This window comes from Pecten maximus, unplaced genomic scaffold (genome assembly GCF_902652985.1).
Source record: "Pecten maximus unplaced genomic scaffold, xPecMax1.1, whole genome shotgun sequence".
NCBI lineage: Eukaryota > Metazoa > Mollusca > Bivalvia > Pectinida > Pectinidae > Pecten > Pecten maximus.
Window position 1 is genome coordinate 22,188 of NW_022980007.1, and position 25,581 is coordinate 47,768.

At 39.7% G+C, this 25,581-nt stretch overlaps 2 protein-coding genes across 3 annotated transcripts in view; both read left to right on the top strand.

Annotated features, from left to right (window-relative positions):
- The window catches only part of LOC117319364 (transcription intermediary factor 1-beta-like), a 45,483-nt gene extending 20,307 nt beyond the window's left edge, over window positions 1-25,176 (top strand). The window contains exons 1-2 of one of the 2 annotated variants that reach the window (XM_033874186.1): window positions 21,245-21,314; window positions 22,617-25,176. In XM_033874186.1, the coding sequence (XP_033730077.1) occupies window positions 22,646-24,634 (1,989 nt within the window). In that variant the 5' untranslated portion in view covers window positions 21,245-21,314; window positions 22,617-22,645 and the 3' untranslated portion in view covers window positions 24,635-25,176. Of the gene's footprint in view, window positions 1-21,244; window positions 21,315-22,616 lie in introns of those variants that run through there. The other variant, XM_033874187.1, reaches the window with a different exon arrangement.
- On the top strand, window positions 8,988-16,429 carry LOC117319365. Its single transcript, XM_033874188.1, has 2 exons — window positions 8,988-9,127; window positions 13,381-16,429. The coding sequence occupies exon 2, from the start codon at window positions 13,855-13,857 to the stop codon at window positions 15,385-15,387; it is 1,533 nt and encodes a 510-aa protein (XP_033730079.1). The 5' UTR covers window positions 8,988-9,127; window positions 13,381-13,854; the 3' UTR covers window positions 15,388-16,429.
- Window positions 25,177-25,581: the final 405 nt, after the last annotated feature.

Sequence of the window (25,581 nt, forward strand, 5' to 3'; positions counted from 1 at the left end):
TCAGGGTACATGGGTACCTCGGTGTATCGGATAATACGATGTTATCTCTACAGCTGACTAGGATAAATACAGGTGTGTAATCACAAGTGTGATGTGACAATCCAATGACCGAGATAACTGATAAGGCTGTACATGTTTTGTGTGTCTACCCTGGCCATGTGAATAAATACATTGTAAACTCATTTTAGATAGCCGAGCACAGTTGTGTTGCAACACGTCAGAAGAAAAAAAAAAAATCTGACAGAGGTAAATGATAGCCTAAAACGACATACACACACGTATAGCGTGATCATTGGGGACATGTATTCGTAACTAGAGGTGATTTAATCCGGTGTGCTATAGACTTCGCGATTTCGTTAACTATCTCGTAATCAAAGAAAACGAAATAAGATCCCTATAGGTCAATTATGCTCTAAGCTGTATTCCATTGTATTGTATTATAATATGTTTCGTTTTACCTTTCCTTTGTTGACAAGATATAATGCAGACAATTTGAACCACATTCTTCAAAAATGCTATTGACCAGGTTAATAGTGTAAAGTGCTATTTATTCATATTTTCGCAGTTTCCTGTTACCTTTTTCCATCCTGATTAGACAATGTGTTTGTCATATCCGTTCGGCTCGTCTCTACCTAAATCCCTTGTATAACAATAAAGTCCGAAATTGCTTTCGAGAACATGAGCGTTCGAAGCAGATATGGTTTGCTACATCTTCTTGTTTTTAGAATCTGGCTGAAGAAGATTTTTTTTTTTTTTTTTTTCATTTTCTTTTTTTTTTTCATCTAATTATTTTTTTTATTTTGCTGAAAACGACAGCGCTAATACACAACAAGTAACAAATACGGCAGTAAACATAGAAAGACTTATTCTTTGGGAAAAATCAGTAGACCCTTGGAAAACTGGAGGTTATAAGAACAGTGGTTCGATAGGTGGACTAATTTAAATGTGGGTATAATAAAACAATCATTGTATGGGTATTTCTTGGAAAATCACGTTTAATTGCCCCCCTTGACATTCATTCGGGATGGCGATGTGGGTTGGCGAAATCCTAAAGCTTTGAAAACCGACTGGCTGGCGGGATCGTTAACCTCTGGATTTGTTTAAACGGTATTCACGCAAACACCGTTTGTGATAAGATAACACAAATCGTAAAAATGTATTGTATAATGATTGAGTAATCCAGTAACCAATACCATGAACAAATTATCGAAAACTCATATTAAACAATAACTATCGCAAATAACACAATATATTGATAACAGATAGCAATATCCACAAAACAATAGGTCGGTATGGTACGTACACATACTAACAATAAACCAGTAAACAAAGGGATATTTCTATTGTAAAATGAAATAATTCAGTGTGGTGAGGCTGCTTTAAATAGGGAAGACAGTTTTAGAAAACAAGATTGACACAGACATCTATACATCCCGTATAATACCTTGACCATATAAAATGGTGATGGTGAAGATATAGCTCACTCAACTAAAGGACCAAGTGTAAGACAGTTCATTAGGATGAAAAATGTTTAAGAAACACGTGACGATTTGAAATTTAGACAGAACCGTAACTATCCACAGGGACCTATGCTCAAGTAAAATGTCAAAATTTGCATAGTTCCAATAACGACATCAGAATGAATGAAAGTCGTAAGGAAAAATAAGGTCAATACCATAGTTAAATCATTCCATACTTAGGAAGTAGAGTTCTTTAGTCTTACCTGCAGAGAAGTGATATTCAGTGATTATTTATATCTGGGTTACATCGAGGTGGCTATTACAGCCTAAGAATCAGTAATATTTATAATCATATAACTTATGTAGTCTTAGCATGCATTCTGTATTTATACACATATATTATTCATTACACTTTGACAGTTTTACCATTCTTAAAGCATCAAAAATATGAGTATTTATTAACATCATGATAATGTAAAAGCGACAGATCCTGCTCAACAACAAACTTTGATCAGGTCATATCTTTGATGTTGAACTACATATTCTTTTGATACATCCTAGCCACGAGAGGATACGTTAATTAGTAAATAACGTGACTGCCACGAAAATGTGTATGAGTATATACTTCCCGTTTATATATATATATATCATACTTACATAAAAGGATGAGTGGTTATCACATATATATACCAAAGATATATGTCTGAGTTTATCCACAAGACGTATGTCGGTTATCAGACAAGAGTAGATAGTCCCACTTAACCTTAGAAACTATCAGATACGTACTTAAATTGCTAAGTCACAAAAATGTTATCTAAATGGTACGTAGATCAAAATTCAGGTCAACACCCCAGTAATGTATGCACCGATTAATACAGAGACTATCATCTCAGAGCTGGAATCAAATGTGTTCGATTATCTACCAACTAAACGGATATACTCAAACATGGTAAAGCAAAAGAAAAAAGTCTCCTTTGATACTCTACACCGAAAAGCTTTTCAACAATTGTGTCCATCATTATAATTGTGGTAGTCAATAGGTCTAAGGTAACAAGGGACGAAACCCTTACTCCATTCATAACAAGGAACGGCGTATCATCATCCCGCCGACAATAGACAAATAGTTTGATTGATTTTCTCTATTCATTGTGAAGAACACACGTAACAGGTTGACGATAGAAATGATTTTTTATTGCGTTGTTGTTTTCCTGTTCAGACACAAACGTCGCTATACTTTTCTGATCTATTACTGCAAATCTCGGCTTGCTATTGAATTTCGGAGATGTCACGTTGTTAGGTATTGTGGGACGATCAAATGGGGAGGAGCTGGATTATTAAAATATTCCATGAAATCATCTAGCATAAATCCAAACTCATCATCTGGTGGTCCCTAAACCAATTCTTGCTTGTGTGATGGAGCCACTGGTTTACTGATCTCACAACAATACTCCTCTCGTTTTCTATGTACAGTTTATTAACATATTTACATGATATATTTACAATACATGACTCCAGCTTCCATACACTTTTCCGTCTGCTCTACTCGTCCTTTCTCACTAGACTGACCATTCATGCTACATACAATTATCCTAATCACCCTGTCCAGGCACACCCATTCTCACGCCACTGGCTCCCCTTATCTGTAAGGCCATAAACTTCCATTCGTCATCCGATAGAACAATTTCACGCATTAATTCATTGATAAACATAGCCTAATCTAAACAGTCTATTGATAAGTTCCCCTTTATTATACTTAACGATCTGACACTTTAATTAAAATGTGACCTCTCTTGACACTCGGTGAGGCACCTAGGACAATGTCCAGACTCATCAATTGGACATACATGCATGTCAGTCTGTTTCTCTCCCCCTACTCTGCCGCTGCCTCTTATCAAATTGATCGCCCTGTCACATACCTCCCCCTCCCCTTAAGTGTGACGTCCCCGGCACACTTATACACATGTAAACACACACCCCAACTCATCTAATCATTAAAGCAAATTAAGAATATAAACGTGGCATATATATTGTAAGTAACAAAGCTATTCTACACAAAGATGTATCCAGTTCATTGTTTACTTGTCAACGCCTATTAGGGTTACAGGCTCAATACTTAAGGTTTTAGTCTCCGACTAGACGAATTCGACATCTCACATTCATCACATAGTTCTGTATCCTTCACATCTGAAGCCTTTATCCAGTTAGTTAAATCGTCCTCGAATTGTACATAATAATGTTTCTCTAACCGGCCTGACTGGTTCCTACTCCACATAACGTCCAGTATTTTTACAACATTTTCCCTCACAGCGTTAGGCTCCCTTGCACCTTCAGATTCCATTGTACCTTCCCTACCTTTTTCACTAACTATATTCTCTGGTTCGACAAGAGGCTTTAGTCTATTTACATGAGTTTTGTCCTTTCCATCACAAGTAGCTATCCAATAGTTGACTGTTGAGGTTATCTCAATTATTTCAAATGGTCGATGAGTTTGTTTTTCACATAATTATGTATACAACAGGTCCTCCTCCAGTATATCTTAAAATTCTGCGGCTCTGTCCCGCAGATATGCCGGTAAAACCACAGTCTTTTTTGTATCATTCCATCCATTTGCTCTTGCAATTCTGTTAAAGTTTTTAATCCACGAATCTATATCACCCTCTAGGGTACCATAAAAGATTGATGGTTTAACATTGATACCAGTTTCAGATATCATGATTTTCCTGTTGGGCTGCTGACTTCTTCACAATCTTCCTCCGCGGGATCCCTTTGACGTCGTTGACTCTTGTGTGACCGACTTGTTACATCAGTATAACAGTAACTATTACTCAATCACACGTGACCCAATAAAAGGAGACACACTGGTCAGTGTCTATAACTACACCACGGGAGACGTCGTGGTGTCCAGACTGTCGGTTGATAAACGTCACATAAACGTGATGAAGGTCGGCGTCGTAAACTGTCGCGTGGGAATAGACGAAGACATGGAGGGAAACAATTGCATGTGTGGTAATACTTCACACAACGTTGTACAGATGTCTGGGGACGAGACACACGTCAGAGAAATACTGACGTCATCAGATGGGATAAACAACCCATGGGCAATATCTGAAAATTGTGACAGGTTTGTAGTCACCAATTTAAATGACAACCCTGTCCGGGTCTTTGAGCTTTACTAACGTTAATAACAGACACTAGCACGAGCAGATCACTTGAGGTATACGTTTCCCATCACAATCGAAGTGCATGGTGACATATTATGACTTAAAACAGTAATAACATCATTTATATCCAACTCCAACTGATACAACATCACCGAAACCAATTAAACATTGATTAATTTTTAATTTTATCAAACGAAATGTAATAGCATTGCTGTGATGATAATTAAATCGTAATCACAATCAATCAATTTCCATTTCATTTTATACTTGATAACCCTTGTTCGAAGTATATGTGTATTAGTTATGGGCTGATTTTGTGCTGTATAGTGTTGTGATGTAGACGGGAGATTGTAAACAGCATCCCTTTGTTTCAATAAGGTGTGGATGAATACAATATGAAGAGCTAGACTGTCTCTCTATAAAACTGAACATTCGTATTCGTGGTGTTTATAGTTTATATTATCCATTTTATTTGTCAGTTACAGATTGCTTTCGATAATTACTACCAACTTATATCATACGTTACTATAGTTTTCTCATTATTTTCATTTTATAATTTTTAACTTCAGTGTGGTCGGTGTCATCACTAATGAAAACCATAATTAAATTATTTTTTTTTTCATTTTATACTACATTTGTATTTTTGTCATTGTTAAGAATGATGTGTTCATTAGTTATCGTCTGATATTGTGTTGTACACCTTGTAAATCGGATACTGGTGGCCGTCTCCCTCCGTCACAATAACTTGTGGATTGAATATAATATATGGAGCTAGGATATCACACATGGGCGGAAAACCACACACGATTGAAAAAAATAGATAAAAATATCTAGTTGCGTAATTGGACCTTGTAACCAGTCACTAGGTGTCGGCACTGGATTTGATAATCAGTCATCAGGTAACGTGACTGGACCAGGTTACCAGTGACTAGGTAGCAAAGACTGGACCAGGTTACCAGTGACCAGGTAACGTGACTGGACCAGGTTACCAGTGACCAGGTAACGTGACTGGACCAGGTTACCAGTGATCAGGTAACGTGACTGGACCAGGTTACCAGTGACTAGGTAGCAAAGACTAGACCTAGCTATCCTTGAGAAGGAAATGATCGGGCCTGGTTTCCAGTGACAGGTACCGTGGCTGGACCCGGCTACTAGCGATCAGGCAGCGTGCCTAGACCGGGTTTTCAATGACCACGTAACGTGACTGGGCTGGGTTACCAGTGATCAGGTAACGTGACTAGACCGTGTTTTCAGTGACCACGTAACGTGACTGGACCATGTAACCAGTGACCAGGTAACGTGATCAAATCTAGTTTCCAGTTACCAGGTAACCTGACCGGGCGGGGTTACCAGTGACCTGGCAAAGTGACTGGATCGAGTTACGAGTGGCAAGGTAATGTTCATTGAACGGGTTACCAGTGACAAGGTTATTTGAATTGAACGGACGTATGAGAGTGGTGTTCATATTACCTCCTGATATTGTCTGTGCCAGAAAACAGAGAAGAGGCGTATATCCTTGTTTTATATGTCGCCAATGCATCCTATCTACTAATGTCGTGCATCAACAAAGCCAACATGTCCTCATCATTTTTGACGGATCGGTCGGCCATCAAGATCTTCAGTCAAACAATGTTCCGAATATCGTGGTGTGCATTCGATTGACGCGATTTCGGTATTAGCCCAGTTTATCCCGCATTGGCCCAGTTTGTTGATATTGGCCAGGTTTATCCCATATTGGTCAAGTTTATCCCATATTGACCGAGGTTTTCCCATATTGGCCCAGGTTATCCCATATTGGCCCAAGTTACCCCACATTGGCCCAGGTTATCCCATATTGGCCCAGGTTATCCCAAATTTGTCAAGGTTATCCTATATTGGCCACGTTTTGTTATGATATTGATAGGGAAGTTTTTGTCATATCATTACCGACTCGCAAGTAGTTATTTAATAATAAGTTATTATTACCTTGTATAGTATCTACTAGAAATATGTGTTTAAATTCCACTGCAAACGTTTCCTTATACGGTTCTAATGATACCAGCCTTATTGTTATATTCGAATTGGGGGGGGGGGGGGGGGGGGGGGGGGTATTCAGTTTCTGTTCATATGCAAACAAACTCGATGGATACTTGAATTCACAACATTACACGGTGTGTTTATTGACTTGATTAAAATCCCCTCTCTTATTTGGAACTATACTATAGAGCGGAGTAATGCTAATATGGCAGAGTAAATAGCATATCTAAATGTGAGAAAAATGTATGATAAAGAAAAATATTTGTTTCTTAATGAAAACTTAAAAAAAAAAAAAAAAAAAAACACCGATATTTCATCTCGTGAAATAGAAACTTTGAAACTCTTGAAAAGTATATAGTTTTCACTACTATCGTGTTTTGTACTCTTGAACAAATACCAACATTCTTAACCAACCCGGTGAACAAAAATGACTATCATTCACCAAGACAAAAAAAAAAACAGGATTCCAACAATTACGGCAGATACGTCCGTACATACCGTACCTACGATTGCTATACTAAGCTTTTCATACACATTTTTATCAATTTCTGTAGAAACACATCTGGTATTAAAAAAAGAAAAAGAAAAAAAAAAAACATTTATAAAAGTTGCGTTGGGTGTGAACATCACATATGCCTGCCTCGTAAAACGAAATTTGATTTTGTTTTTTATAGACCAAGTTTGTTTTAAATGATGAATGAATTTTACTTAACCGACATTACAACTGAACTCGATAAAAAAATATATTATTTTTGAGAATGCGCTGTTATCTTTAATATAAATATTGATCACAGATATAACGCTATAAATAGATCAACAAACTTTATTATATAATTTTTAAACATTGCAAAAAACAGTGTCTGTTTATTAATAACACCATGTACTGTTAATCACTTTTATTTCGCGTAGGATTTATTTCCGTGTTAATACGCGAGGAGAGTCAATCGCGATTTTAAATTCTTCGCTATCATATATAAAAACAATAACATTTTTGGATGGCGGCTAAGCTATCGGTTACCGATGTAGGAGTCTTACAACGTCCATGGCTCTTAGAGCTCATCGTTAACGAATTAAAAGTTATTTTAAATCAGCGTTTCCAAAATCATGTATTCATGAATATGTCAGTTGAGGTAAGGTCGCGAAATAAAGTATCCGCGAAAGCTAAGTGATTTACAGTATATCTAGTCTATTGACATGTGATAATGCGGCCGATTTTTGTCGGTTATCGGGCAGTAGTAGGTACATAGCCTTCACAATTATCAGGCAAATACAGGTTTTTATGCTGTATCAGCACATTATGTATAAAGTCGTTATCGATACTGAACACAAATCATACAGAGGAACAAGGTACGGAGTAATACGGTACGTATACATTATACAGTATAGCGGATAGGTACAAAACATAGAATACACCGTATGACAATTAAGGGTACATGGTACTGGGTAACGGATTGGGTATTTATATATCATTGTAACGGTTACGGAATGGGGCACATTTCTGTTTATGAACGAGATCATCAATCAAATATATTACAATAAACTTGAACATAATTTAAACTTTTCATTTTTTTTTCACCAAAATGCAGGCTTTTCGCTAAATTGATCAATTTATTCTATTTTGATTTCCTGTAATGAATTCCGTTACCGCGAGTTGTTGTTTTTTGTATATGATCTAGAAGTCAAGGGCAAGGTACAAACGAATTGCATTGAAATTACCTAGTAATTCAACAGAAATGGTTATGGTTTTATCGACTGCATTTGCGTTGTTTTCTTAATATGCGTTGGAAGTTGATAAATGAATATCTACCTGTCCGTATATGACAAAGATTCAAATGACATTTAGTTTAAAATAGATACCATGTTTTATCGGCCAAATCTGCGTTATTTGCTGATTACGTTGTCGAACTCATCATCCTATTGGAACGGCATTTATGATTATGTGGCAACTTCGCTTTTGACCTGAATTGATAATGCCATCATTTGATATTCGTAAAGTTACTTTATTGTTTTTTTAGTGACACCCTTTATCAGTAAAGGCGAACTAATTCAGAAAGCTCCTCAAATTGAAAAATAGACCGGTGACCGGCGACGATGTTTGTTTACGCATGATGCCTCTAGGTGTATTCTTACACTGACCGAATTACTGCAGTATACAATAGCATATACCAGTTCGGTTTACTAACGGGGAAAAAAACAGATGCAGCATAAAGTGTAGATATTGATTTACATCTAGATTGTTTACTTGTGTAACCCAGTATAAAGTACATTTATTTAAGGTTCATTGTGACTTAGATATGTTGTTACTGACGTTAATATTGGAGAGGGCACGTGTATACGGAGTGGTATATGATGTACTCTATCTGTCGACAGGTTCAAAATGTCGTACAAAGCTGTCTAACATGAAACATTAGGACCAGTTTAATGCACTGGAAGACAGAACTGTGCACACGAGTTCTGAGTTCAATCTCAAGAAGAGTCAGCGTCTAACAGGTAATGTTTACTTAACATCAATTAATCCCACTTTTTTTTGCTACTTACACCTCATTCTTCCATGCATGAATTATAATCCCACATCGCGATTTATGTATATATACAAGAAATCCCCTTCCAGTTAAATCCTCCACCCTACAAGTTATTTCCCTCCCTATTATCACTCCCCCATCTATCACTTATACCTCCTCCTTCCAGGTATCACGTATACCTCAACATCCCAGGTATCACTTATACCTCCTCCTCCAAGGTATCACCTATTACTCCCCCTCCCACGTATCACTTATATCTCCCTTACCAGGTATCACTTATACCTCCCCCTCCCAGGTATCACATATACCTCCTCCTCCCCTTATATCCGCCTATATATTTTTTTATAATATATTCAGGCGACGTTTGTTACCAGTGTGGTTAGGATGTTTTATGATAGATAACACTATTTTTATATTTGACATGCTATAGAACAAGATAAATAATACACTACTAATATATAAACAGAGGAACATTCCTTTTGCGAGTGTTGTAATCTTAATTGACGGAGTCAACAACGACCCACTTGTTGTCAGTATAATATTACGTATCAATAAAATGGTAAAGATGACGATATACCACATTCAACTAAAGAGGCAATTCATTCGGATTTAAAATGTTGTTAATAAAAACCACGACAGTATCAATAACATCAAAATGAATAGAATGTATAACGTAGATACTCAACGCTTCGGGAGGCATTATAAAGTATATATACCCGAAACACTCCATGAACTTATAGAAAAGAAACGTTTTAATCAGACATGTATCTATAATGAATAACATGCCAGACTATTCGGAATGTTTCGTTTCAAGGACGTATATATACATATATATATATCGGTACAATTACGACAGAAATTCAAATATATATCTTCGGATCACCAGCACATAGTGTATATGATACATTGTGCTATGAAATAGATATATAATTTAGCAACACAAATGACGAAGGAGGACAACTTTTTAACTCGTGCCCTGACCGGGTCTCGAACTCACGATCTACGGCACCCATTCGCCTAGCCAGGAATACACGCAGCCTATACCGCTGCGCTACATCGGCGTTCTTTAAAAAGAACGTTTCAATGGCGCAGTGATGGTCGGCCCGATACCCTGACATGATCATTGTGAAAGTCGTCTATAAGATGATATAGAATACCTGGATCGCAATGTATTTACATACATGGATACGAATTGTACATATATTATATATATTTCGCTCGGTACAACTACGACAGGTATATATATATATATATGAACATTTATAATATAAAACATATGAAAACATGATCATTGTGGAAGTCGATTATGTTATCCTGCCTATGCGATCCGATAGTTCTAAGCTATGGAGTAGTCTCCCTTATGATATCCGGTAGTTCGACTTATGATTTAATGTATCATGCCCTATATCACCTAGTAATCATAGTCCAGCATATGACATCCAGTGTTTCGGCCTGTGGGAACCAGTTGTCAGAACTATGAGATCGAGTGTTCGGACCCAGGGGAACCAGTAGTCCGCCTTCAGAGTTCTAGTAATCCGACCCAGGGGAACCAGTAGTCCGACTTCAGAGTTCTAGTATTCCGACCCATGGGAACCAGTAGTCCGACTTCAGAGTTCTAGTATTCCGACCCATGGGAACCAGTAGTCCGACTTCAGAGTTCTAGTATTCTGAACTCTGAAATTCATTAGGTCGATATATTAGATCCGGTATTCAAAATTGAGCGCACTATTAAATGCAGAAGCTCTAACTATGAAACCAAACAGCAGGCTGAGCTATGGCATGTTAGATCCAGTAGGCCGGTCTATAATCAAGTAGTACAGTGTATGGTATATGAGACCCAGTAGTCCAGTAGTCCTGTTATCCGACCTATGATACCCAGTAGTCAGACCTATGGGACCCAGTAGTCTGACCTTTGTGACCTAGTAGTCTGGTATATGAGACCCAGTAGTCCGACCTATGAGACCCAGTAGTCTGACGTTTGAGACCCAGTAGTCTGACGTTTGAGACCCAGTAGTCTGACGTTTGAGACCCAGTAGTCTGACGTTTGAGACCCAGTAGTCTGACGTTTGAGACTCAGTAGTCTGACCCTTGAGACCCAGTAGTCTGACCTTTGAGACCCAGTAGTCTCACCTTTGAGACCCAGTAGTCGGACCTTTGTGACCCAGCAGTCTAGCCTTTGAGACCCAATAGTTTGACCTTTGACACCAAGTAATCTGACCTTTTTAGACCCAGTAGTCTGACGTATGAGATCCAGTAGTCTTAACTATACGATCAAGTATTCCAACCTCTGAGACCAACTTGTCCGGCCTATAGGATCAAATTCCGACATGAGACCCAGTATTCCGACCATTAAAAAGTCCCGACATATGGGACCCAATAGTCTGACATATGGAACCCAGTAGTCCGACATATGAGACCCAATAATCCAACATATGGAATCCAATAGTCCGACATATGGGACCCCGTACTCTGTCATGTCCGACATATTGGATCCAGTAGTCTGACATATAGGACACAGTAGTCCGACCCTTAATATAAAATAGTCCGACATATGGGACCCAGTAGTCTGACATATGTGACCCAGTTGTCCGATATATGGGACCCAGTAGTCCGACATTTGGGACCCTGTAGTCTGACATATGGGACCCAGTAGTCCGACATTTGGGACCCAGTAGTCCGACATATGGGACCAAGTAGTCCGACATATGGGACCCAGTAGTCCGACATATGGGACTCAATAGTTCGACATATGGGACCCAGTAGTCCGACAAATGGGACCCAGTAGTCCGACATATGGGACCCAGTAGTCCGACATATGGGACTCAATAGTTCGACATATGGGACCCAATAGTCCGACAAATGGGACCCAGTAGTCTGACATATGGGACCCAGTAGTCCGACATATGGGACTCAATAGTTCGACATATGTGACCCAGTAGACCGACATATGGGAACAGGTAGTCCGACATATGGGACCCTGTTGTCAATCATATTGGACTCAGTAGTTCGACATATGGGATCCGGTAGTCCGATTATTGGACCCAGTAGTCCGAATATGGGACCCAGTAGACAGGAATATGGGACCCAGTAGTCCGATATATAGGACCCGGTAGTCCGACATGTGGGACCCGGTAGTCCGACATATGGGACCCCATATTCCGTCATATGGGACCCAGTAGACAAGCATATGGGAACAAGTAGTCCGACATATCGAACCCAGTAGTCCGACATATGGGACTCAATAGTCCGACATATGGGACCCCGTAGTCCGACATATATGACCTCGTACTCCGTCATATGGGACCCAGTAGTCCGACATATGGGACCCGGTGGTGCGACCTGTAAGATCAAGTTATCCGACTTACACCAAACTATGGTATATATTTCATGAAAGAGGATTGAAAAAAAGAAACCTTAAATATCTAGAAACTCTCTCTAAATGTATCGGTAAATGTAGAGAAAAAAATGGACGAGTGATATAATCTTTAATCAGTGATAATAATTTGAATGAATGAAGTCATTGACGTTTATTAGTGATATCACATCAATGATTTTAAACAGTGATATCATTAATCTGAGCTAGTGATATTGGTTTAATGATATCATTAAATTGGAAGGGTTGATATTGATTCGTTGAATGAGTCATAAAAAAATAAAGTTTTTATTTTTTCAAATTAATGATATATCGAGGAAATTGTCACATTTATTTGAATGTGTGATATGATTAATTAGATTGGTGAATCTGACTTATTCGAATGAATTATGAAACAATCAAATGTGTTACATCGCAGTTTTCAATAAATCGGGAAAATATTGTTTTTGTTGAACATGCAGATTTCAATAACACAGTTTTTTGCTAATATCTCCCACTGTTTTATGTTATAGAATTACGCAATGAAATGAACCACATATATGGATTTAGTAGGCATCAAGTCAGTGCCATCGTCCGATATAGGTTGTTTATGCGTGAAACGACTGCATCGTCATCGATGAATGACGTCATTAAGTCAATAAAACAGAAGTGTAAAGTTTAAATATAATGAAATGTAGCTTTCTGTAGAAATATAATCAAGAGGGTGAGCTTGTATTTTCACAGTAATGAAAACAGAAAAGAGAGCAAACATGATTATTTAATCAATAGCGCTCCCGTCCGTGAAATGATTAAATTATAAAAGCTGTTAGTAATATGACATTATTATTGTACAATTTCTCTTAATGCAGTGTTGACCCTCACAATGGCCGAATGTGGACGCCCTCCAGAACTGGACTTACACTTACTGGAATGTCCTATCTGTCTGGAGCGACTTCAGAAACCAAAGTCCTTACCCTGTCTCCACTGCTTCTGTCAGGAATGTCTCGGGACCTACATCACCAAGGAGTTGTCTGGGAAGATGGCGTCAGAAACATCATTTTCTTGTCCTGTCTGTAGGAGGTTGACCCCGCCTGTCAATCCTGTGGAATCTAAGGACAAATGGGCAGAACAGTTCCCAACTAACGCTGTGATACAGGACCTCATTCAGCTCAAGGAACGATCGTCTGAAACACTGTACTGTAAACCCTGTCAGACAAAAGGTAACATGACGAATCCCGCGAAATTGAGGTGCAAGGACATGGCAGTGAACTTTTGCGATGATTGTAAGGTGCAACACCACGATATTTTGCACAATGAATGTGGTATCTTAGACATCAGTGGATATGAGTAATAACCGGACGAATCTGGAAAAGTCAGTCCCTCGATGTGACCAACACGATAAAAAGAAGGTTTGGTATTGTGAGGACCATCAACTTTTAGGACGTAACATATGCATTTTCAAAAATCATAGACGTTGTGGAGAGGTAACAACAGCTATAGAGTATTTTCAGAAATTAAAAGATGGATCACAGATGACAGACATGCTGGCAGTGTTGAAGAAAAACACGGAAGGTTTTGACTTAATAGTGAAGGACTTTGACGAACAGCTTCAAACTCTGGTACAGAACCAGGAAATCGCACTACAGAGTATCACCGATCTGCGTGAAAAGGTGGATAACCGGTTAAACACGCTACAGAAGGACGTCACAGACAAGTTGATCGCGTCGTTCAAAGAAGAGAAGATAAACATGGAGGCGTCATTACGGCAGTGTGAACGTCTGATGAATAGTATGCTGAATACCATGAAGTCGTCCGTTACCGCCGTAGAGGGAAATGACCACATTGAGACGATAGTGTTGTACCAGCGAGGACAGGCAGAGGTGGAGTCGTGTAAGGCCCTGATAACGGACATGAGAAAGTCGTACACGTCCGTCAGCATTAAACATCATGTTGTTAGTGGACTCGGTAACCTTGATGAAGACGCAATGGGAAAGATCATCATCGAGAAACAATCACGACGTTTTCCTGGCATTCAAGGTGATCTAAAACCACCCTTGTTAGAACGCAAAGTGAAGGGAATCGGAAAGTTCAACATAAAGATTCTGTCGGATGAATATAATTGCTGTGCCCATGGTGTTGTGTACCTTCCATGTGATCAAATAGTGGTAAGTGATGCCGACAACAAGAAGTTGAAGCTGTTTACAGACAAAGGACAGTTTCTGGACGAGTTGTCCATTCAAGGATGTCCCAATGATCTGTGTCTGGTAGACAATAACACTGTGGCGGTCGCTGTCGACAGTCCTGGTGGTATACATGTCGTGAAAGTCGAGGCATCAAAACTCTCCCTGTCGTCTGAGATCAGGATACCAAACGGTAAGGACTGTTATGGTATAACACATACAGACGGGAGGTTTATCGTGGGTACAGAAGGAGGAGGAGTATACAGTGTAACACAGGACGGCGTGACTGACTTGTTACATCAGTATAACAGTAACTGTTACTCACTCACACATGACCCAGTAAAGGGAGACACACTCGTCAGTATCTATAACGACACCCCGGGAGACGTCGCGGTGTCCAGACTGTCGGCTGATAAACGTCACACGGACGTGATGAAGGTCGGCGTCGTGAATAAAGCGGGGGGAATAGACGTAGACAGGGAGGGAAACATCTACGTATGTGGTGATAGTTCAGACAACGTCGTACATATGTCTGGGGACGGGTCACACGTCAGGGAACTGCTGACGTCATCGGACGGTATGGTGAACCCATGGGCAATATCTGTAAATGGTGACAAACTCGTTGTCACTAGACATACAGATTGCATTTTCGGTAGTAAAGAGGATAATTACATCCGGATCTTTCAACTCTACTAGTGTGTTGAAACTAAAACAATCACTGTCTAGAAATGTGTTTACTTTAACAATCGGCGTCACCATCAACAAACAGCGATGAATGTTAAATATATTCCCCTGTTGGTTCAATACCTGTTTTAATGACGTCATCAGACAGAAAGATATATTCATGGGCAATGGCTGTAAGTGACGATATACTCGTGATTTAATATAATACCTGATGTACAAAACAAACTTGTTATCTATCATTCATACCAAACTGATGAATCTTTATCCTAATACTCGTGATGTTTGGTTTGTTTGGTTTGTTTGTGTTTAACGTCTTATTTACAGCCAAGGTCATTTAAGGGCGTGCCAGGTTTTGGAGGTGGAGGAAAGCCGGAGTACCCGGAGAAAAACCACCGGCCTACGGTCAGTACCTGGCAACTACCCCACGTAGGTTTCGAACTCGCAACCAAGAGGCGGAGGGCTAGTGATAAAGTGTCGGTAGACATGTAACCATTCGGAAACCTCGACCCCGATACCCGTGAATACATACGACTTTGGTCATTACTGATAACATTATATTAATGTTTGAGATTAATGTTCCGGTAACATACTCAATGTTAATTCACAACGTGTCGAATTGTGACACAAACATGAAGCGGGCAACAAGGAAGTGGCGTCCAATCGCAAAATCATTTGACATATTTTGTTTTAATATTTCCTCGTTTAAATCAAGAAAGTTAGTAAGTTATACTGTTATTAGTTCCTAATACGTTTGGCATTACAGCACACCATTCGGGATCTGACACTGTCAATATATAAATAAAACACAAAGGAATGAAATGTTTTAATTAAAATTAAATTTTAAGTTTTACAGTTATTGATTATAGCTCTGATTACACATGGTAATTGACATTATCAGAAAATCACAGTATGAACAGAAACATCTTACATACGCAAATGACTCTACATGTAGCTTATTCTAAAAAAAAAACGTTTAGGCAGCTGAAAGATCAGCTATGAACCGAAAGGGAAACTAGGCCTTAACAGTGTGTCAAGTAAAGTTTTCGTTTTCACATGTTTTGTCTTGATTTTTCTTTTTCTCATTTTGGTCACGTGATAGACACCAATCATGCAACTCGGATAACTGTTATAGTACCGGGTACAGTGATATCGTACAGGGTACAGTGATATCGTACAGGGTACATGTGTACATCGTGTGGTGTACAGTGATATCGTACAGGGTACAGTGATATCGTACAGGGTACAGTGATATCGTACAGGGTGCATGTGTACATCGTGTGTATACAGTGATATCGTACAGGGTAAATGTGTACATCGTGTTGTGCACAGTGATATCGTACAAGGTACATGTGTACATTGTGTGTGTACATTGGTATCGCACAGGGTACAGTGATATCGTGTCGGGTACAGTGATATCGTACGGGGTACATGAGTACATCGTGTTGTGTACAGTGATATCGTACAGGGTACATGTGTAAGTTGTGTGTGTACAGTGATATTGTACAGGGTACATGTGTACATCGTGCTGTGCACAATGATATCGTACAGGGTACATGTGTACATCGTGTTGTGTACAGTGAAATCGTACGGGGTACATGTGTACATCGTGTTTTGTACAGTGATATCGTACAGGGTACATGTGTACATCGTGTCGGGTATAGTGATATCGTACAGGGTGCATGTGTATATCGTGTCGAGTACAGTTATATCGTACAGGATACATGTGCACATTGTGTGTGTACAGTGGTATCGTTCAGGGTACCTGTGTTATAGTACATAATGCATGTTTACATCGTGTCGGGTGCAGTGATATGTACAGGGTAAATGTGTACAGTGTGTGTGATACAGTGATAGCGTACAGGGTACATGTGTACATCACGCCAGGTACAGTGATATCGTACAGGGTACATGTGTACATCGTGTCGGGTACAGTGATAGCGTACAGGGTACATGTGTACAGTGTGTGTGATACAGTGATAGCGTACAGGGTACATGTGTACATCACGCTAGGTACAGTGATATCGTACAGGGTACATCTGTACATCGTGTCGGGTACAGTGATATCGTAGATGTGTACGTCGTGTTCTGTACAGTGATATCGTACATGGTACATGTGTACATTGTGTGTGATACACATATATCGTACAGGGTACATGTGTACATTGTGTCGGTACATTGATATCGTACAGGGTACATGTGTACATCGTGTATGGTACAGTGATATCGTACAGGGTACATGTGTACATCATGTGTGGAACATTGATATCGTACAGGGTACATGTGTACATCGTGTCGGGTACAGTGGTGTCGTACAGGGTACATGAATATATAGTGTTGTGTGCAGTGATACCGTACAGAGTACATGTGTACATCATGTCGGGTACAGTGATATCGTACAGGGTACATGTGTACATCGTGTTGTGTACAGTTATATCGTACAGGGTACATGTGTACATCGTGTCGGGTACAGTGGCATCGTACATGGTACATGTGTACATCGTGTTGTGTACAGTGATATCGTAAAGAGTACATGTTTTCATCGTGTTGTGCACAGTGATACCGCACAGGGTACATATATACATCGTGTCGGGTACAGTGATATCGTACAGGTACATGTGTACATCGTGTTGTGTACAGTGATATCACACAGGGTACATGTGTACATCTTGTCAGGTACAGTGATATAATACAGGGTACATGTGTACATCGTGTCGGTAAAGTGAGTACGTTGATAAGATATAGGCTACAGGTGGGTATGGTGTCGGTAACATTATTACGGTCAAAGGGTAAGAGAGGCATTTTTTTCGGGTACTGTGTTATGGGTACATGGTACGGGAGACATGGTGTCCGGTAGTGTTACGGGTATAGGGTACGGGACATGGTGTCGGGAACAATATTACGGGCACATGGTACAGGAGACATGGTGTCGGGTACAGTGTTACGGGTACAGGGTACGGGACACATGGTGTCGAGAACAATAGTACGGGTACAGGGTACAGGATACATGGTGTCGGGTACAGTGTTACGGGTACAGGGTACGGGACACATGGTTTCTGGTACAGTGTTATGGTACAGGGTAGTGGAGACATGGTGTCGGTAACAGTTTTAAGTGTTCAGGGTACAGGAGACATGGTGTCGGGTACAATGTTACAGGTTCGGGGTACGGGACACATGGTGTCGAGAGCAATAGTACGGGTACAGGGTACAGGATACATGGTGTCGGGTACAGTGTTACGGGTACAGGGTACGGGACACATGGTTTCTGGTACAGTGTTATGGTACAGGGTAGTGGAGACATGGTGTCGGTAACAGTTTTAAGTGTTCAGGGTACAGGAGACATGGTGTCGGGTACAATGTTACAGGTTCGGGGTACGGGACACATGGTGTCGGGAACAATATTACGGGTTCGGGGTACGGGAAACATGGTGTCTGGTACAGTGTTACTGGTTCAGAGTATGGGAGACATGTTGTCGGGTACAGTGTTACGGGTACAGGGTACGGGACACATGGTTTCTGGTACAGTGTTATGGTACAGGGTAGTGGAGACATGGTGTCGGGTACAGTGTTACGGGTACAGGGTACGGGACACATGGTTTCTGGTACAGTGTTATGGTACAGGGTAGTGGAGACATGGTGTCGGTAACAGTTTTAAGTGTTCAGGGTACAGGAGACATGGTGTCGGGTACAATGTTACAGGTTCGGGGTACGGGACACATGGTGTCGGGAACAATATTACGGGTTCGGGGTACGGGAGACATGGTGTCTGGTACAGTGTTACTGGTTCAGAGTATGGGAGACATGTTGTCGGGTACAGTGTTACGGGTACATTGTTACGGGTATAGGGTACGGGAGACACGGTGTCGGGTATAGTGTTACGGGTACAGGGTACTGAGACATGGTATCGGGTACAGTGTTACGGGTACAGGGTACGGAAGACATGGTGTCGGGTACAGTGTTACGGGTACAGGGTACGGAAGACATGGTGTCGGGTACAGTGTTACGGGTACAGGGTATGGGATACATGGTGTCGGGTATAGTGTTATGGGTACAGGGTACGGGATACATGGTGTCGGCACAGAGTTACGGGTACAGGGTACGGGAGACACGGTGTCGGGTATAGTGTTACGGGTACAGGGTACAGGAGACATGGTGTCGGGTACAGGATATGGGATACATGGTGTCGGGTATAGTGTTACGGGTACGGGAGACATGGTGTCGGGTAAAGTGTTACGGTACAGGGTACGGGAGACATTTTGTGGGGTACAGTGTTACGGGTACAGGGTACGGGAGACACGGTGTCTGATACAGTGTTACGGGTACAGGGTATGGGAGACATGGTGTCGGGTAGTGTTATGGGTTCGGGATAAGGGAGGCATTATGTCGGGTACAGGGTACGGGAGACATGCTTCACAAAATGTACGACAATACTCAGGAACAGATTGTAAACTATGATGGATATTTATGATATTTATTTATGATTTTTGTAAACGACTTGTAAGTAGTCAGGTTCTCACGAAAAATGATATGCATTATTTTGATATCAATACAAAAAAAATGTTTATGTGATATCATACTAGAACAAGTGTTAAATATCTTAAATAGATAAAATATTGCGGTTTATTGTGAATATCATTTCATAAATGCGGGTAATTTTCCTCTAAAAAATTGTTGGCAAATATTTGCGAGACGATTCATGATGTTCTAACAGCTCGTTATTTAATGTTTTAAAAATAAAATCGACATTATTTTGTCGGAGTTATACGAATAGACGTAACAGCCGGACAATTAATGGACTCGCTAAACAGCTGATTTAATGTTGTCGGGGAGGGATTTCAACTACAGGAATAAACAAAATGTAGGAAAAAATAGAAACGGAAATAGTCATTGCGTTTTCACGCCAATTGTTCACACCGGTCCGGCTTATCATGATAACTTAACAATTTAATCCTACGCATCAAATTTAATGTTTACACACTTGTAGACGAGGTTTCCGTTAGTAAGTTTATATAACGGACACATACCGGAAATAAATATGATATATATATATATATATGAATTGAAAGCTCTCTCCTTCTGTGTTATTTAGAATATTTTTATTCCAACACAAAACTAAATTAAAAGGAGAGAAAAAAAAGTTGTTCGACTTAGCCATTTATTTAAAATTTTATATTTTATATCAGTATCCGTGTCAGTAGTCCGTGTCGGGCAAAATTTAAAATGTCTATCGTAAATGTGTTCGGCGGTGGGTATGTATACAGTTGCGTGATCGCACAATACACCCAACACAGCGTGTACACACCGTATATACATCACGATTAAATCGTACTATCGGACGAAAATGTGTAATAAATTGTAGTCCGTATCAAATTTTAAATGAAGTTGTAACCATCTCCATTGACCGATTCAGATGTATAGTACATATCTTACATATTTCTTAATTTTCCTACCGTAGATACTCGACGCTTCAGGAAACATTCTACAATATAGTATATACCCGAAACACTATATGATCTTATAGAAAAGAAACGTTTTAATCAGATATGTGTATATAAGGAATAACTTGCCAGACTATACGGAATGTGTCGTATTAAGGATGTATATATAAATAACAATCATTTTACATATCAGGTTAACTTTATAGATGAAACTGTATCTATTAACATGAAATTTTAATGTGTTCATGGAGATAACTTTTAATTAATTTACCGGTGATTTAATCAATTACATATAATAAATTTAGACGAATTATACGCATAAAGCGCAATTTGTAATAAACCTTAGTTCATAAAATATTAACATAACGTTTAATGTTGCCCTATCCGGAATTATGATACCGCCCGCCGCCAGTGATCTGTATATTATATACGAAAAGGAAGTAAAGGAATGACTCGTCGCCTGTAAACGATCGATGATTTTATCGTAGTTTAGAGCATTCTAGGGTGAGTATTACGTCTAAAACTGACATTGATACTCCTACTTACTGTAATATACACAGCAGATAGGATAGACGGTATAATATATATATTATATGCATTTGTAAGCTGATAAACATCCTCTGTATTCAGAGCTTTACAAAGCGAAAGTGAAAACGCGACATCCTGTTGTGTGAGTTCTTGGTATTACGTAAATGTCGTAGAGTCAGTGATTATTATTTCCTGACTGTCAAACGTCCGGTTATAGACGTATGATTACAGGGGCATGTCAAGTCTTATATTAGAAATAGTCAGAAATACCTATATTTCAATATATAGGTATTTCTGGCTAGTTTTGAAATAAGACTAGACATGCCCCCGTGGTATAATCATGTTAAGAGAGACCGTTGTAGAATTCTGGAATACTCTATGATTATTAATTTGTTGTTTAGAAGACAGACCAGCGATCATAATCATGTTTATTCAAGTAATGTATTTGACTAATAAATAATAAATTATAACATTGTGAATTATCAGGAAAAGATTCGTTCTGAAATAAACCTGTAAAATACTATTGTTTGTACCACCGGCGTCTGCGTCTGGTTAGTATGAATATGAGTAGAGATGATATTTGTTTATAGTAATACTAACAAGATGCAGACGCCTGTGTCACATTGGTACATTGTAACAAACTAGGCTGTCCGAGATCGATTTTCTTCTTCATTTTGACTCCGGCTTTTTTCAGGCTTCCATCTGGCAAATCAGGTGTGATTGAAATAATTTGATACAACTTGTTTGTTTTGTCTAGTAATGTTAGTAATGTGTGAAGTCCTATCAACAACTAAGGTAACTTAAGGGTACAGCCTTCCCTGTATGCGAGACGCATGCGTGAGGTGAATCCGTGCGTATGTCCGTCTCCTTATGGTTTAGTGGAACTGATATACAAATTGCTGCGTTATTGTAACGTAAATAAAGTTTCCATTTACATCTGGTGTAATATAACTTATTAAGAAATGGTGGCTTTAGCTCAGTGCATTGTTTTATTATATATATCTAAAATGTTTATTGAATGAGAGATTATGAGGCTCGGCAAGTCTCGGTAGTAACAGATTCATGTTCCCCATACTATCAGCCCTGGTCGATATAAAGCAAAAAGTGAAAAGATGTAGCGATAAAATTTTAAGAGTTTGCTCTTATTGTTTACGGAATTATGAATCATAACGGGAGAAAGAGTGAAAATGAATATTTAACAAATAAAAAGTCAGTAAATTGTAAAATTTGTAAAAACTGTTAGGGAAAAATAATAGCGTGAATTTTTCCCCTTTTCAGGTCACTGTATATCCTTCGTGAACCTTAAAATGGCTGAAGGTGGACACCCTCCAGAACTGGACATACACTTACTGGAATGTCCTATCTGTCTGGAGCGACTTCAAAAACCAAAGTCCTTACCCTGTCTCCACTGCTTCTGTCAGGAATGTCTCGGGACCTACATCACCAAGGAGTTGTCTGGGAAGATGGCGTCAGAAACATCCTTCCCTTGTCCTGTCTGTAGGAGGGTGACCCCGCCTGTCAATCCTGTGGACTCTAAGGATAAGTGGGCAGATCAGTTCCCAACTAACGCTGTCATCCAGGACCTAATTCAGCTCAAGGAACGATCGTCTGAACCACTGTACTGTAAACCCTGTCAGAAAAAAGGTAACATGACCAACCCTGCGCAATTCTGGTGCAAGGACATGGCAGTGAACTTTTGCGATGATTGTAAGGTGCAATTCCACGATATTTTGCACAATGAATGCGGTATCTTAGATATCAGTGGATATGGTAATAACCGGACGAATCTGGAAAAGTCAGTCCCTCGATGTGACCAGCACGATAAGAAGAAGGTTTGGTATTGTGAGGACCATCAACTCTTAGGATGCAGCATATGTATGTTGGAATTCCACAGATGTTGTGAAGAGGTGACAACAGCTATGAAGTATTTTCAGAGATTAAAAGATGGTTCACAGCTAGCAGACATGCAAGATTCCTTGAAGAAAAACGCCGACGTTATTGACATAATAGTGAAGGATTTTGATGAACAGCTTCAAAATCTGGTACAGAACCAGGAAACAGCACTACAGAGTATCACCGATCTACGTCAAAAGGTCGATAAACGGCTAAACACGCTACAGAAGGACGTCACAGACAAGTTGATCGCGTCGTTCAAAGAGGAGAAGAGAAACATGGAGTCGTCATTACGGCAGTGTGAACGTCTGATGAATAGTATGTTAAATACTATGAAGTCGTCCGTTACCGCCGTAGAGGGAAATGACCACATTGAGACGATAGTGTTGTACCAGAGAGGACATGCAGAGGTGGAGTCATGTAAGGCCCTGATAACGGACATGAGAAAGTCGTACACGTCCGTCAGAATCAAGCATCATGTTACAAATGAACACGGAAATCTTGATGACGACGCAATGGGAAAGATCATAATCGAGAAACATTCACGACGTTTGCGTGGCAACCATGGTGATCTAGAACCACCCTTGTTAGAACGCGAAGTGAAGGAAATCGGAAAGTTCAACATAAAGATTCCGTCAGATAAAGATAATTGCTGTGCCCGTGGTGTTGTTTACCTCCCATGTGATCAAATAGTTGTAAGTGATTACAACAACAAGAAGCTGAAGCTGTTTACAGACAAAGGACAGTTACTGGACGAGTTGTCCATTCGAGGACGTCCCAATGATCTGTGTCTGGTAGACAACAACACTGTGGCGGTCGCTGTCTCCGGTCCTGGTGGTATACATGTCGTGAAAGTCGAGGCATCAAAACTCTCCATGTCGTCTGAGATCAGGATGTCAAATGGTGAGGACTGTTATGGTATAACACGTACAGACGGGAGGTTTATCGTGGGTACATATGGAGGTGGAGTATACAGTGTAACCCAGGACGGCGTGGCTGACTTGTTACATCAGTATAACAGTACCTGTTGGTCACTCACACATGACTCAGTAAAGGGAGACACACTCGTCAGTGTCTATAGCGACACCATGGGAGACGTCGTGGTGTCCAGACTGTCGGCTGATAAACGTCACACAGACGTGATGAAGGTCGGCGTCGTGAGTCGTCCCAGGGTAATAGACGTAGACAGGGAGGGAAACATCTACGTGTGTGGTTATAAATCACACAACGTCGTACAGATGTCTGGGGACGGGACACACGTCAGGGAATTGCTGTCATCTGACGGAATTAAATACCCATGGGCAATATCGATCAATGGTAACAGATTCGTAGTCACTCGACATCTTAACTCGTTCCGTGGCGAAGATGAGGATAATTATATTCGGGTCTTTCAGCTCTACTAGTGTGAATAGAAGATTAGATCCCCTTGTCGAGAAATGTGTTGTTTACTCAAGTAATCGGCGTCACCATCTTCCAAACACTGATGCGTGATACAGTTGTCTCCTGATGTATCTGTGGTAGATAACTGCAAATAATGATAAACTCGCGATATTATTCAGCTTTAAAATGTATAAAACAGACACAAATGAAGGCCGATAGTTTGAGATGTTTATTTGCCGTAACAGTCTGATAAATATGTACATGGTGACAAGTTTGTGGTCACTGATTATTATGGCAACCCCATTAGGATCTTTCAGCTCTCATAATGTTTACAATAACAGACACAAACGCAAGCTGATCACGTGATATTTAGGTTGACCGTAAAAAAGGAAATACACATAGTTGGACAAATTGCTATACCAACTTGAGACATAAACATGAACGTTTTACATATAACTTCAACTGATATGCGACATTGTGGCTAAAGTCATTGTAAATGTACATTAAGAATTAGCAATTATCAATAATTTTTGTAGTCAAAAAAAAGATAATATCCTTGATTTTTTTTGTTTTGTTTTTGTTTTCTTTTAATCATAATCATGTACAACAAAAACATTAGGTAACTGTTTACAAAAGAGTGATAGGTGTATCAAAAACCTAATGAAGTAAATACTTCCTTTTTTATGTTTTTATTTTATTACACTGGTTACAAGCATATGTATCTTTGAAGTGAATCGATACCAAATTATGTATACTAATTAGTTGTCTGATATTGTGTTGTACATCTTGTAGAAAGTGTTTGATTACTGGTGACGAGGTAATGAAACTGGGCCGGGAGATTACTGGTGACGAGGTAGTGAGACTGGGCCGGGAGATTACTGGTGACGAGGTAGTGAGACTGGGCCGGGAGATTACTGGTGACGAGGTATTGAGATGGGGCCGGGAGATTACTGGTGACGAGTTGGTGAGA

Bases quoted from the DNA above. Each gene is read 5' to 3' on its own strand.
- LOC117319365 (XM_033874188.1), top strand. From the start codon at position 13,855: ATGAGTAATAACCGGACGAATCTGGAAAAGTCAGTCCCTCGATGTGAC.